Consider the following 15,624-nt stretch of genomic DNA (forward strand, 5'->3'; position numbering starts at 1 on the left):
CAGGGCGGTGCTGAACCTGCCAACCCCAGCCTTGCCCGGCGGTGCTGGCAGGGCCCGGCCCGAGCGCCCCCCCACCACAGCCGAGCCGTGGGTCCGGGGAGGCCGCCGGCAGGGCGCGGAGCCCAGCGGCTGCAGGCGGTGCCCGGGGCAGTACCGGGGCGCTCCTCGTGTCCGCGGGCCTCTGCTGCCAGCGGAGCCGCAGCGTTCGGGCCTCCCGAGGCGCCGGCCGAGCTGGCGGGGGCCGTGCCCGGTGCCGGGTGCCGGGTGCCGGGTGCCGGGTGCCGGGTGCCGGGGCCTCGGCTCCCCCCGCGCCGGGACCCCTCGGGCCCGGCCCCGCCGCCCGGCAACGGCCGCGCCCCGCCCGGCGAGGCGGAGCCGGCGGCGGCCCGGCCCCTCCCTGCCCTCCGCGCCGGGTTACATGGCGGCGGCGGCTGCGGCGGCGGCGGCGACTGCGACGAGGCGGGCGGGCGCCGGGCGGGAGCCGGTGTCGGGGCCGCGGGGCCCGGCCGTGTGAGCAGCGCAGCCCCCGATGAGCCTGGGAAGGCCCGTGAGTGCGGCGGGGCGAGGCGGGCGGCGGGGCAGGGCAGGGAGCGGGGCCGGGGCCGGGCCCGGGCCCCGCCGCACAAAGGCGCTTTGTTCCCTGCCGCCGGCCCCGCTGCGCCCCGCTCCCGGCCCCTCCGCAGTGCGGCGGCGGGCGGCGGGCGGGAGCTGCCCCCGGCCGGCGGCCGCCTCCCGGGGCCGGGCCGGGCTCCGCTCCGGGGCCGGGGGCAGCGGGCGGCGCCGCGCCCTGAAGGGCGTTTGAAGGTAGGGCCGGCACCGCGCCTCCCGTGCCCGGCGGCGGCCGCCGGAGGGGGCGGCTCGGGGGGGGCTGCCCCGGGGCCCGGCCGGGCAGCGCGGGCACCTGGCGGGGCGCTGCCGGGGGCCCTCGGGGCCGGGCGGGGCCGCGCGTGGCCGTGCCGGGGGGCAGGGGCCGCGCTCGTCGCCTCCTCGCCCCGCGCCGCGTGTCGGGGTGCGTGTGAAGCGGGCACGGGGCACGGGTGGGCTCCAGGTGGGCGATAGGGATGGGCAAGGGACGGCAGCTGCCAGTCGGCCTCGCGCGCAGCCCTTGCTTTTGGGGTCACCGCGTCCGAGCCGCTCGGGACCGGTTAAAAGCCCCCCCGGCGTGCGGCAGCAGCGTGCTGAGGGCCGGGGGGCCGCGGGGAGCCGGGGCTCCGCTTTCGGTATTCACAGGCAGGGTGGTGGCTTCCCCTGAACCGTCCTGAGGGAGGGCCGCAGCGGGTCTGTTTATGCTGCGGGAGAAACTGAGTGGATTTCTTTGTGCTTTTACAGATCCTTCGGAAGACTCATAAACTCATAGTAGCGTTTGCCGGCTGCCAGGATAGAGTTCTCTAAACAGTGTGGGGAGCAAGTAGGAGGCTGCAGCGAAGCGGCAGTGCCGTGGGTCGGCGATGACTCACGCTGCCTACTGACTGCAACGTGGCTGGGCTGTAAAAAAACCTCCTGTGCCCCGTATTTTTATAGTTGAAGGGATAGTACTTAGCAGGTTGTATAATATGTCATTAGTCACTGCTAGTCTTTCTCTTGTGAGTAATGATTCGATCATTATGTGGCCTGCGTTACTGAATTAACTTGTATCTTTCCATCTTATTTGGATTTCGGAAAAAGTAAACGTTTCGTACTTGACCGTGTTTTAGTGTACATCCTGTTTCCTGAAAGCTGTGATAAATCCACATGCAGAAGTTTAGCACGAATTCAGGCGGCTGCTTGCATAATGCATGAAGCTAGTCATGTGTGTCGGTGTCTGCCAGCACTAGGTGTAATTTCAAAGAGGACAGCCCTTCTGTGGGTCACTTCTGTCGCCCGCTGCCGGGAACTGATCCGTTTTAAAGGCATAGCTGTAAACCACTTAAGAAACTAATATCTTGGTGTTTCCCTCTTTAAACTTTGTGGGAGGAAGGAATAAAAGTACCATTAAAAACAAAAAAAAGCAGTAGTTGTGGAAAGGTGACAGATAATCTAAGCAAAAACATCAGTGCCTGGGTGAATGGCCAATTCAGCACAAATTGGGTTGATTAAAGACCCCTTCTTTATAATATAGTCTATCGTGTTTACAGGCCTTTAGAGCACGTTACGTAACTGAGGAAGGGTTTGTCAGGTTTTTTAATTTCTTGTTTATTTTCAGACAGGCAGTTGGACTGATAGCTATGACTGACATTGAAGCTGAAAATGTATAAAGTTTATTTGTGTTGGTGTCATTCTTTGAAGTATCAGTATGTTTGTTTTTGAAAAAAAAAATCATTTTCCAAAGTTAAAAGTGACTGTGAAATGCAAAGAAGAAAAGATTTTTACTTTGAGCTTATTTTGGCTTGAAAAATGCCTTGACCCATTCTAGTAAATTATCCTTTAAGTAATTACGGTTTTAGTCTGAACGAAAGAAAGTTTAGGGTTAACTTTTATTTTCCATCCCTCCTATCCACTTCTGGTCCACAGAGCAATTTGTCTGAAGTGTCTGTTTGCTATTAACTCTGGATGGGGAAACAAGTCCGGCCACTTCACCAGCCCCGAATCGAGCAGGGCTGTGAGAGCTGCTGCAGGGAAGGTTTGGTCTGCAGGGGTTGAAAGGCTGTGGTAGGTGAGCTGCCTAACTTTCAGGTGAGAGGTACATCTTTGATGCTGTGTGTGCAAGGTGAGGTGATGGGAAGCGTAGTTAACATGCTGGGTTAGTTCAAAAACGTGTTTTTTGGTTTAGATGAGGGTCTGCATGAACCTGCTGCACACCTGTTGTGTTTTCAGTTAAAGTAAGTGAAAGATTGCTCCCAAATTACTGAATCTTAATTTCAGTTGTTCTAATAATGGGACATTTCCACTAGGACAATCTTGAATTGTCCTTACCCCTCTCGCCTGAGGGAGTGTATCTGTCTAGGACTCTTGTTTGGCGTGCTTTTTGTGGCTTTGGGATTAAGCCACTTGCATAGGAACTTTGTAGCAGGATGGGGTCAAACCGAAGGCTGCCAGAGATTGAGTATGTCATCAGAAGTTGTTTTTCTCAATCAGAATGATTTAGCTAAGAAATCATTATATTCCTTCTGAAAGTGTCTTAACTCTTGGTGATCTAGTGGAAGAGCATAGTAGAAGGCAATGATTAAAAATACATCATGTCAGGGGTTCGGAACAAGAAATCAGGCCTCCTGACTGCCTTTCCCTTGAGAGAGGCAGTAATGGCATCACTGCTCTCCTGCTGCTCCTACTGTTGCTGCCATGGCTTCGTCACAGCGTTTGGGGGAACGGCTGAGCTGCGGTGAGATGAGCAGATCCTGCTCCTTGCTGCTGATGAGTCAGTGGGACGTATTTGAGCCTGCTCCCGCGTTGTTTAGCGGAGCTAGCTGATGTAGGGGTTCCAGATGTGTCGCACAACTGGAGCGAAGCGATGTAGCACTGCCGCACATTGAAGACATCAGCAGTGTGAAACAATGGGCTTAATTAGGGGGGAGAATAAAACTGGTAGTAGATGGTCCTAAGGTTATAAAATACAACTTAATGCAGGATGTTTGGACAGAGGCCTTGGACCTCAAGTTAGCACAAAATTTAAAGCATGTGTAAGTTTCAAAAAGGAATTTCTGTAACAATATTGGGGGGAGGATTAAAAGGAAAATGGTTTGGAGTGAAATAAACTAGTTTACAGGCAGCAGCTCCATATGAGTGAGCCTGAAATTGGTGCATGTGAAGGAGAAAATGATTTTAGGTGTCTACGTAAAAAATAAAAATCAAGAGGCCAGGCAGCAGAGGACATCTTAACAGTTCATGCAGAACAACTGAGTTTGGTGACTTTTTTTTTTTTTTTTTTTGTATACAATCCAACAGAGGATGGCATGTTTGCATGTTTCTCATGTTACCTTTCCTTCCTTGCATGCTTTGTCACGTGGAGGTGCGTGCCCGGGCACCGCGTGGCTGGGGCAGGAGGATGCAAGCCAGGTGGTGGCCTGGAGTGTCTGGGTGGTGGGCAGACCTGAGCCCTAGGAGTGGTGGTGGTTGGTGTGTGAAAGCAGCCCTAGTTGCTTGCTAGTGTGCCTTTTTTGTTATTTCTGCGTGCGATTCTGATTAGTGAGTTAAGAAGATGTTGTTTAGAAAATGTTAATAATTTATTGGTTGCTGTGCTGCTAGGAGTATGGAAACTTGTCTTGCTTGTTCCTGGCTGTTTCACTGAAATGTTAGCACAGTTTTAAGAGAATACATTCACGTAATTAATAGGATAGCTTGGAGAACCTTTATGTTTATTTAGAGGACTGGTTGAAGAGCTAAAATGTGTTAATTTAAGACTGAAGGAAGGGCATCAAGTGATTCAGTATTGCTATAGTTCTTGGGGTCACATACAAGTGACTTGGAGTGGAACTGGCCAAAATTGGCCATGCCATGTAAGGGGTTCCTTTTGTTTCTTCTGTTTGTAGTGTCTTTGAGCTTTTGAAAGAAGTTATGAGGATATGCTGCAAAAATATAACACGGTCTTCTTGACCGCATTCTGCTGCTGCAGACAGGGAAACCTGCTGAGAAAATTGCTGCTTTGGTTTTCATAAATAGTGATTGCATTCGTTGGGCTATTAAAAAAATTAATGATGTCTGAAAGTGCCCGTAGTACATCAGAGGATGAAACGGTTATAGAACATACTGGTTATTATGCGAAATGTAGTCATTTATTTATTTTTCTGTAATTGAGATATTGTAACTGTGGAAATAATTGATAAATTAGTAACATTTATCGAACGTGTAGGAAGTACCCCTGTGATTTCTGCAACAACCAGTGTATAGAGGCAAAACTGTGCTTTGAGATACGAGTTAGCTACGATTTAAGCCTTATTAAAAGTGGCACTGGATGCACGCTATGTATTCTTTAAATTCAGCAAATCTTGGGAGTGCACAAACCTTACCCTTTTTTGTGAATGGCACCCACTTATGTCTTACTATGCAAAATGGTTAAAAAAACAAAACAAAACTTTTTTTTTCTTTGAGTAAAAATGGAGTGGAAAGAATTATTTCAAAATTTGACTGAGGTGCGGGATATTGTTGTTGCCGTTATTAGCTAACAGCTGCATTGGAGAATTCCAAGTTTTCTATGATATTCCCTTTATTAGAAGTCAATAGGGTTTTTGATTTGTGAGCCTTGCATTCTCAGTGGGTTATATATAAAACTTCCACGGTGTATATTTAGAAACAGCTGTCTGGTGGTTACTGTCAGTTTCTCTCCATGAGAAGTATGAAAAGTGTACATCATTTCCAGTGGTTCAGCTTCTGCGGCAGTTTGTTATTTTGCAAATGGACACAAGTTGTGTATTTAGGACAGCTTGAGAAGGAGGAGGAGTACGGCCTTCTGTATGTACCTGGAATACTGATCTGTTTTGTCTCCTTTTCAGGTTGTCACGGAGTAAGATGGATGGTAGCTTTGATTGTGATTGTGGTGAGCTGGAGCCACCTGATCATTAACAGAAGGCATCTTTTGTAAATCAAGAGCTGCCAGTTTCCTGTTTAACTAGACTGTAAACAAAGGAGAGGAAGAAGGAGGAAGAAGAAACAAATAGTGCTTACCAGCACCATAGAATGACGCTGCTCAGGACCAGTCCAACACTGAATGTATCTGCACTGTGAGGAGGAGGATGTTAATAGAAGCCTATTATGTGCATATTTATTCACGTTTTTGTTAAATGTTAACCAGTTTAGCACAGTAGAGCTGAGTGCATAGTATGTCATTTCATTCCGTTTGAGTTTCTTGTGAGTATTTTCTTTAATGTCTGCAGAAATGCTGCACCTTTCTTGAACTATGAATGCTGCACTCTTTCTATCTTATGCTCAGTTTGAGTTCTAGAGCTTACGGGCTCTAAATTCAAGGGGACACAACAGGCCTGGCTGGCTCATGATGAAAGAAGAGTGTCAAGAAACCATCTTGCAGTCAAAGCCACGTGCTTCTTCTCCCTTTCTATAAGACCTTTCCTTCAGATACCAGTGGAAGTGTCTCCGCGTGTTTACAGAAGCTTAGTAGTTTGAGGAAAAAGAAACGTAAAGAAATATAAAATGGCAGAAAAATTTGAAAGTCTCATGAACATTCATGGTTTTGATCTGGGCTCTCGGTATATGGACTTAAAACCACTGGGCTGTGGTGGAAATGGCTTAGTTTTTTCTGCTGTCGACAATGACTGTGACAAAAGAGTGGCTGTCAAGAAAATTGTCCTTACAGATCCCCAGAGTGTTAAACATGCTCTACGTGAGATCAAAATTATTAGAAGACTTGACCATGATAACATTGTCAAAGTATTTGAAATTCTTGGTCCTAGTGGAAGCCAGTTAACAGATGATGTGGGCTCCCTTACAGAATTGAACTGTGTTTACATTGTCCAGGAATACATGGAGACAGATCTGGCTAATCTGCTAGAGCAAGGCCCTTTACTGGAAGATCATGCCAGACTTTTCATGTACCAGCTGCTACGTGGGCTCAAGTATATTCACTCTGCAAATGTTCTGCATAGAGATCTCAAACCAGCTAATCTTTTCATTAATACTGAAGACTTGGTGCTGAAGATTGGTGACTTTGGTCTTGCACGAATCATGGATCCTCACTATTCCCACAAGGTACGTGAAGAGTGGGAATATTTAAGTGATAAACTGTGCCTCCTTAAAATTGTATCTTTCTTCCTTCTTGCAGTATTAAATAATATTGCCAGTCCTTGTCTAGGTACTTAGAGTAAAACGTAGTCCATGGAAGGCTTCTTTAGCAAGCAGGATATCATTAGGGAGCAAACGCAGTAGAAATGAAATGTCTGCAAATCGAATAAAACAGATCTCTGGATGACATCTTTTATCTCAGATAGGAACAATAACTGCAGCAGAAAATAAAACTTTATTAGATGTATTCAGAAAAGCAGATTTATTTTTAACAGTGAATACAGGACTTGAGGTTTTCAAGAGTAACATGAAGAGGCATAACTGTGGTAGCCTTAGATAAGCTTACAAACAGTGTACAAGTACACAAATTGTGTGGCTACTTCCTGGAATTTATTCAGAGATGCTCTGTTCCTGGTTCAAACACTGTTTCCTCGGAGTTCATTATTATCTCTGTGTTTATTTGGCATCTGGGAATAAGAAAATTATCTGACTAATAAATAGTATCATATTTGTCTGCTGCTGCTCATTCATAAAGACAGCACTGTCTTAAAGGGTAGGAAGTTTAGTAGGTAGTATGTGGGCTAGTGCTGTCTCTGGGAGCATGAGACCAAAGTCTTGAAGTACTGCATTGAAATGTAAGGGGAGGAGGGGGAGAATCTAAAAACATACCTCTTAAAAATTTAAGTAAGCATTTTGTTCTGTTTGTTTATTTTTATTAGGGCCATCTTTCTGAAGGATTGGTTACTAAATGGTACAGATCACCCCGTCTTTTGCTTTCACCTAACAATTACACTAAAGCCATTGACATGTGGGCTGCAGGTTGCATCTTTGCTGAAATGCTGACTGGGAAGACCCTCTTTGCAGGTGCGTACAATAAAAATGTGTGTGTGTGTTTGTGTTCCTAAAGCAAATGGTACTGCCTAATTCTGTTCCTAAAGAAAGGTGGATTCTTGTGGCTAGTATCAGTTCTCACTGACTGTCAGGATACGCTGTATTATTAGACAGTTGTTGAAATGAACTACAAGTTGATGCATTTGTAAAACAGAAAATATTTCAATATTTTCTACTCATACCAGTGTGTATTTAGATAAATATCAGAATTTGAGTACGCATGTATATGGTAAATTTGCCTGTAATTAAGCTAAATTTATTGAGTGCGTAAGAAATGTTCTAAATACATGTTGTAGTAAATTGCTAGACCAGGGAGTATTTGAGAGTTACAAGCAGTCCGAGTATCATATTCATAAAGATTTTTTGATAAAGTCAAATTAATCATGTCTTGCTTCTTTATATTTTAAATTATGAAAGAATAGGCCTTCCCTACCCCCCCCCTTTTTTTTTTTTTTTTTTTTAGTCATCTACAGACTGTTTTGACCTGAGAAAAGTGCCAGCTTAAATATCAGATTTTCTTGTGTTTTAGTGATATTAGCAGGACTTTAGGATTTTAAAATTCAGTGTGGCAAACCAGGGAAACATAATACTCAAACTCTGGTAAAACAGGTATTTCTGTTAAAATGGTGGTATTCCTGGTAAAATAGGAAGCAATACTCTGGTCTCATTGGGCGTGTAGATGTTAGTGCTTTAGTGGCAATCAGAAGCATGTTTTTGAAGCAAATTTCTGGATCGCCATCCTGTACCACAGTATTGCTTTTGCTCAGTACACAAACCAGATTCTTGTCAGACAAACAACCTGCCATTTGCACTGCCAAAGATCACGCAACGTGCTCCACCTGCGTTCAGTCCACAGAGAGGATGAGCTAGTCTAGAGTAAACCCCTGTTTTGTGTGACCCCTGGGGGCTGTGCAGCAGCAGCTGTTTCATTCCAGTTTGCTCTTGGATTTGCTCCTGTTGGCTCTAATTACTGAGGTAATATAGATAAAAACCACAAGGATCTGTGCTTGTAATTCAAAGTTCGCATTTCTTTTAAATACATGTGAACTGAAACCACACCTCTGCAGTAATTCTTTGCTTTATACATCAAGGTGAAGAAATGAGAGCACTTTCTCATTTAGTGCTCTTAATGGAATACTGTCACACTGTAAAATCATAATTTTATAGAAATCATCGATTAATATGCAAAGAGGATTTTCTTAACTTGCAGTGAGTTGCTAACTCTTTGAGCTAATAGCTACTGGAGCAATGTCCTCTGTGCATTAACACATCTCTTATCAGCCGAGCATTTAGATTCCATTGCATTGAGTGCTTCTGTTGGAAAAGAGCGAAACGTGGGAGAAAGCCAGTGGGTTTCAGCATTTGGCATAGATGAATTGCAAATGCTGTGTAATGACATGAGTAGCACTTGGTCTGTTTTGTTTTTCCTCATATAGCAATTTAGATTTTTTTTTTAACTTAAGATTAACCAAAATCCTCAGTTTATAGACCCATTTATGTACCCTAGTTGAATTATGTAGATACGTAGGAAATATTTTTAGATCTGGATGTGTCCCTCTAATTTAGCACTACCTTTTGTTTTCTGGTCTGAAGTAGAATGGATTTCTTAATGTCATACATTTGGAAAATGAAAATGGTTGGAGATTTCAGTTACCCTGTCCTGAGACTCTGAATAAAATTATTTTGCAAATTTGTTTGGAGGGCTTGGTTTGATCAATTCGTAACTTCCTGTCTCCATCTGAGCCATCCCTTAGGAATCCTGCTTCCTGGAAAGCTGAAGGGAATGGGAAGAAAGAATGGAGATGAAAATCCCAGAATACCTGGGTGAGGGAGGGATAGAATATCAATGCAGAGGAATTCAGTAGCTATTTCAAATAAAAGAAAAAAATCAGAGTTAAATAAATACTTTTAAATGTTAATTTCATTTATAGTGGACTGAAAAAAAGCTGATTAATTTTAGGATGAATAGGACATGATATAATGATAGATTAGAATCCTATTTCCAGCAAATTTCAGACAGTGTAGCGTCTGATAGATTATATTAGTAATTTGTAATAGCCTGAAGTAGGCGGACAAAACAGCTTTTCAATCCAGCAAATAAGTTAACATGAGGCAGTACTAATTCAGCTGGGGAATGTAGGTCTTGCTCAGTTTCTCTTTAGTGACTTTGCCTCTGATTTTCTTTCTGTCATCTGACAGATACATGGTAGGATTTCCAATGCAGACTGTTATGCAAACTGCTGAAGTGAATTGATAGTGTGTAGATCTTGAGATGGTACAACCTGTTTCTGGCTCCATTTATTTGTGTTTGATGCCACATACAGTAGTGCTGACTGCCTTGAGCTTCTTGCTAAAGGTGGGAAGCACTGGTATGCAAACAGTCTTGCATAATGTCATCCACCACTTGACTCTCTGGGGTGCTACGTGCTTCTTGGAGCTGAGCAATAAATGGAAGTAGACAATGTATTTCTTGGTACTCCAATTTGATTGCCTGCTGCTGCTGAAACAATGATGTCATTCATTACTCCCAAAGTTGCCAACATTATAGGCCCTTACAGTTCTTCAGCTTTATCTGAGGTTTTACTGTGTAAAAGTGTAGCGTAATTTAAATTATAATGCAGTACTGTTTTTTTAGTAAGATTACACTGCTTAAATGGCAAATAGTTTTTTGTCTTGCATGTGACAGTAATACAGGATTTCAGAGTAGAACATTGACACAAATGAGTGTGGTCTGTGAGATCTCCTGCTGAGCTAGGCTACAACCCTTTTTATCAATGAGGGGCCTATAATTCAAAGTTGGATCAAATACTGAATGAATTAGGAGGATCACCTGAAAGGGAAGGGATGCAGTATGTGGTATATAAGGAAAAAGTAGGGTATTGATAGGGCCACAAAGATGGTCTGAGGGCTGAAGCACCTCCAGGGAGACCTCATAAAGGCCTTTCAGTACTTAAAGGGGTCTTATAAAAAGGACGGAGGGACTCTTTACTTAGGTAGATAATGATAGGGCAAGGGGGAGTGGTCTTAAACTAAAAGAGGATAGATTTAGATTAGACATTAAGAAGAAATTCTTCACAGTAAGGGTAGTGAGGCACTGGCACAGGTTGCTCAGAGAAGCTGGATGCCCCATCCCTGGAGGTGTTCAAGGCCCCGCACGATGGGGTCTTGGCCAACCTGATCTACTGGGTGTCATCCCTGCCCATGGCAGGGGCTGGGAACTACATGATCTTTAAGGTCCCTTCCAGCCCAAGCTGTTGTATGATATGACTGATGAGGAGTCCCTCATACTTGGTAAAAACATTCTTACCAAAACCTTGTGGTTACATTGCTTTATCTATGTGTAGCAGTCCTGTAATTCTTCATGAATAGCATTTTTGAGAGCTTTTCATACTTAGCACTCAAAGTTAGTACCACAGCTTTTCCTCTCTTGAAGAATCTTGTACAGAAAATATCGCTGCTCAGAGCGCAACGTTTTCCTGTGCCATTCATACACAGGGATGAAAGTGTTTGAAGCTGAAGTGACAGCTTGTATTTTCTCTCCATCTTCAGGTGCACATGAACTTGAACAGATGCAGTTGATTCTAGAATCAATTCCTGTTGTACATGAGGAGGACCGTCAGGAGCTTCTCAATGTAATTCCAGTTTACATTAGAAATGATATGACTGAGCCACACAAACCTTTAACTCAGTTGCTTCCAGGCATTAGTCCAGAAGGTAAGTTATTCTGAAAAAATGTTTTCTATATTTCACAAATAGTAAAATAGTGGTGAACAACATAAAAGTGTATGCCTACAACTGTTAAAAGCAAATTTAAATTAGAAGAATCGGTGCGTTCTCTGAAGATCTGAAGAAGAACTGTATTCTACTGTAATAAATAAATATATATATATATGATTGCGATAGCTATGTGATCATATTTGGAGTAGAATTATGCCTCCATGCTGGACCTGTCTACACTGAAAGACTGATTAAAATTGCTATATTTTGAGACACTGGCCTTCTAAATATAAGAGAACATTGGAATGGTGTCAGTTTAAAACAAGTCTTTGAATTTATTTTGTTGTTAAAGTCTCCAAAACAAACTGTTTTGAAACTTGGTTGCTGACAGCAATGTTTCATGACACATGTTGGTGGATACTGTTTCAACTTGAAGCATTCTTTCTTGTAGGTTTTTTTTTTTTCCTGTTTTCGGATAAATTATTGTAGATCCTAGATCTGATCTCTACTCTTCTGCATTTCCTATGGCTGCCAAATTATTATTATTATTATTATTATTATTATTATTATTATTATTATTATTATTATTATTATTATTATTATTATTATTATTATTATTATTATTATTATTATTTTTGGCCATTAAGTGTTAGTACGTGATATATCATGGGTAGCAAACTATACCTTTTAAGCAGGTGCACGCTCCTTTAAGCACTGCACTTTAATCTTTAATACTGGATGTCTGAAATGTTGTTTTTTCTCCTTTTAAATCATAACTTTTGTTGCACAGCACTGGACTTCCTGGAGCAAATTTTGACATTTAGTCCCATGGATCGATTGACAGCAGAAGAAGCTTTGTCCCATCCTTACATGAGCATTTATTCCTTTCCAACGGATGAGCCTATTTCAAGTCATCCTTTTCACATTGAAGATGAGGTAGATGATATTCTGCTGATGGATGAAAGTCACAGCCATATTTATAATTGGGAAAGGTAAATTTATTGCTTACTGTAGCATGTAATGTGACTTAACTGTTGCGTGTTTGAAGCCATGTTGCTTCTTGAGCATCCTTTCCTTTTCTACGTGTTTCTCAAGTTGACTTGAGAATCATTGGGCTTGTGGCTCATAAGACTGATTAGGGTATGCTGACACGTTCCTGAGATGCACTTGGAAATCTAAAATCTAAAGTTTAATCTATGTTACTACTTTTCTGTGCCCCAAATATTTGTCTTTAAAAAAATAAATCAATCAAAATGAAGAGTGTTTTAAGTATGGATCACTCTTTTTCAATGCGTAGTGCTTATAGCAGTAAAGAGAATTACAGTAGTCGTATTTAAAGTCAGACTTTATGGAAGAGCTCTGTCAATGGGGTGAGCTATCATACATAATTCTGGATTTATATCTTTCAGATGTGTATATGAGGATTGCTTTATGCCAGACTAAACTTAAAAAAAAAAAAAAAAAAAAAGAAGAAGAGGTACCTAATTTGAGGAAAAACTTAGGTTATTTTTATTGAATTATCATTATTCTGTAAGAGAATATCCGTAAGGACACTGTCACTGTCTTGTGAGCTAGAAGACTGTTTTTTCATTGCTAACGCATAGGAAATTGTTTTGCAGATACCATGAAAGTCAGTTTTCAGACCACGACTGGCCTATTCATAATAACTATGAAGCTGATGAAGTTCAGCGTGATCCAAGGGCTCTTTCTGATGTTACTGATGAGGAAGAAGTTCAAGTAGATCCTCGCAAATATTTGGATGGAGATCGTGAAAAGTATCTGGAGGATCCTGCTTTTGACACCCACTTCTCTACTGAGCCTTGCTGGCAGTATTCAGATCACCATGAAAACAAATACTGTGATCTAGAATGTAGTCACACTTGTAATTACAAAATGAGGTCATCTTCATACCTAGATAATTTAGTTTGGCGAGACAGTGAAGTTAACCATTACTATGAGCCCAAGCTTATTATAGATCTTTCAAACTGGAAGGAACAGAGCAAAGAAAAGTCTGATAAGAAAGGCAAGTCTAAATGTGAAAAGAATGGATTGGTGAAAGCTCAGATAGCGCTTGAGGAAGCATCACAGCAACTTGTTGAAAAAGAAAGGGAGAAGAATCAAGGATTTGACTTTGATTCATTCATAGCAGAAACTATTCAGCTTAGTTTACAACACGAGTCTACTGATGTTGATAAATTAAATGACTTGAATAGCTCAGTATCTCAAATGGAGTTGAAAGGATTAATATCAAAGTCGGTAAGCAGAGAGAAGCAGGAGAAAGGAATGGCTAATTTGGCACAGTTAGGAGCTCTGTACCAAACTTCTTGGGACAGTCAGTTTGTAAGTAGTGGGGAGGAGTGCTTCCTCATTGACCAGTTTTGTTGTGAAGTAAGGAAAGATGAACACGTTGAGAAAGAAAATACTTACACCAGTTATTTGGACAAATTTTTTAGTAAGAAAGAAGATGCTGAAATGCTAGAACCTGAGCCAGTAGAAGAGGGGAAGCCTGGGGAGAAGGAAAGAGAAGAGAGCTTTCTTAGTAACAGTGGAGAACTCCTCTTCAACAAACATCTTGAGGCGATAGGTATTCCTCAATTTCATAGCCCTGTTGGTTCGCCACTGAAATCAATACAGGCCACGTTAACGCCTTCTGCTATGAAATCATCTCCCCAGATTCCCCACAAAACATACAGCAGCATTCTGAAACATCTAAATTAAAACACTCAGCAGACATTTCTTTTATATTCATGAGATGTGTTTGTCTTTTTTTATTACTAGTGTAAGTAATTTTTTTACTTGAATCAGATGGTGTAATTTTGGTATGGATTTCATTAGCTTTCTGTTTACCATTGTTTTTACGATCCAGAATTACTTTCTATACATAAGTTTTGTTTTTAAACTGGCATGTCGTTTGCACACAAAATTAAAGAATAGAGCAAAATAATGCAAAATGCAGGAGGTAACAAAAATGCACTAAACCAAGTAAAAAAAAAAAATTCTCTCAGTAAAACGGTGTCCATGTTTTGCAGAAAAAGAATCTTGCCTTGAAATTTACACAGTGAGACTGTACATAATTGCATGAAAATATCTATTTTTCCCAAAACATTTTTTCATTCATGCGTATTTTAGAGTTTTTCATACTGTACACATTTCTTAGACACATGATACCAGCAGCAACTGAAATGAATGCAGAATTTGGTACGCATGTGTTATCTACCTCAAGGTAACAGCAGTATGTGGCAAAACATTAACCACCCATAGTGCTTCTCATTATGCACTTCTATTTAGCCAGCATTATTGTAGTAGCTATTCTTATTGAAAATCATTCAATATTTATAAATGTTCTGGTATGCATTCTTTATAGTGAAGTGTTAATATGCAGCACTTTTATTTATTTTAGCAAATAAGTATATTTCTGTAATTATAGAAAGTCAACTTAATTTTTGAGTTACTTTTCAGATAAAAGTTTTTGTTTAGCACTATGGTTTTATTGCCTACATAGCTGGATATATATTAACATCAGCTTATTCTGAGGCTATCAATACATTTTTTCTAGTTTTCATTTCAAGTAAAGCACTCACTGTGTATAGGAATTTGTAATTGGAGGTGCTTGATCTCTACAAAAGAAATTAGGAATTGCTTTATTATAAAATGCTCCTAGAAGTCTTAATTGTGTTCATTTAAAAAAAAAAAAAATTGTAATGTTAGTTGTGTGCATGGAAATAATTAAGGTACAACATTACTGTAGGTTAAAGTTCTATATGGTGAGACATTTTGTTTTTACTGTATGTTTTTACTGAATGATTCCTGCCCCCTTCCCGCTGCCCCTCAAAAGCAAGCATGAATAAAATTAGGTTAAATATAGCATGTAGCATCTCGGTCTTCTGAAAATTTGTTTTACCTTCTGATTTTTTGAAATACTGGATGTATCATTGGCTCCCCTGTTTAAAACGAAAGACAAATAAAAACATGGCCAGCAAAAATGACTGTTGTCCTTTGATGCTTTGTACAGTGAAAAACAAACAGCTGCCATTGTAAAAACAGCTAGCTGTGCTACAAAGGCAGGCCTGCTTGCCTCAAGGAGCTCAAGGAAGCCTGAGCTCATATTCTGTGTGAGGTGCTGCTGCTGGGGATGCAGAGTGCAGCCAGGAGACTCCGCGAGTGTGCTTCTGTTCAGTGTGCACAGCCTGTACTTAGCATCACGTGTAGTGGTATGGCTGAAAGTATGTGTGTACCACAGTGCCAATAACCATATCTGTTCAAAAGACAGTTGAATTCCAGACTATAAGTGAGCAGTGGTGTTATATCAACTGCTCAGGCAGAATATTAAAGTGGAAAAACTGCTGCACAGGCATGCAAGCACCCTCA

At 42.1% G+C, this 15,624-nt stretch overlaps 1 protein-coding gene across 5 annotated transcripts in view; it reads left to right on the top strand.

The window, feature by feature from the left end:
* MAPK6 (mitogen-activated protein kinase 6) overlaps positions 1-15,252 on the top strand; it is a 30,683-nt gene extending 15,431 nt beyond the window's left edge. For 4 of the 5 annotated variants that reach the window (XM_084293592.1, XM_084293590.1, XM_084293589.1 and 1 more), the window contains 5 exons: positions 5,406-6,615; positions 7,368-7,512; positions 11,089-11,253; positions 12,047-12,248; positions 12,876-15,252. In XM_084293592.1, the coding sequence (XP_084149718.1) occupies positions 6,061-6,615; positions 7,368-7,512; positions 11,089-11,253; positions 12,047-12,248; positions 12,876-13,974 (2,166 nt within the window). In that variant the 5' untranslated portion in view covers positions 5,406-6,060 and the 3' untranslated portion in view covers positions 13,975-15,252. Of the gene's footprint in view, positions 1-392; positions 548-5,405; positions 6,616-7,367; positions 7,513-11,088; positions 11,254-12,046; positions 12,249-12,875 lie in introns of those variants that run through there. The other variant, XM_084293588.1, reaches the window with a different exon arrangement.
* Positions 15,253-15,624: the final 372 nt, after the last annotated feature.

The sequence above is a fragment of the Netta rufina genome (genome assembly GCF_964035555.1).
Source record: "Netta rufina genome assembly, chromosome: 11".
Lineage (NCBI taxonomy): Eukaryota > Metazoa > Chordata > Aves > Anseriformes > Anatidae > Netta > Netta rufina.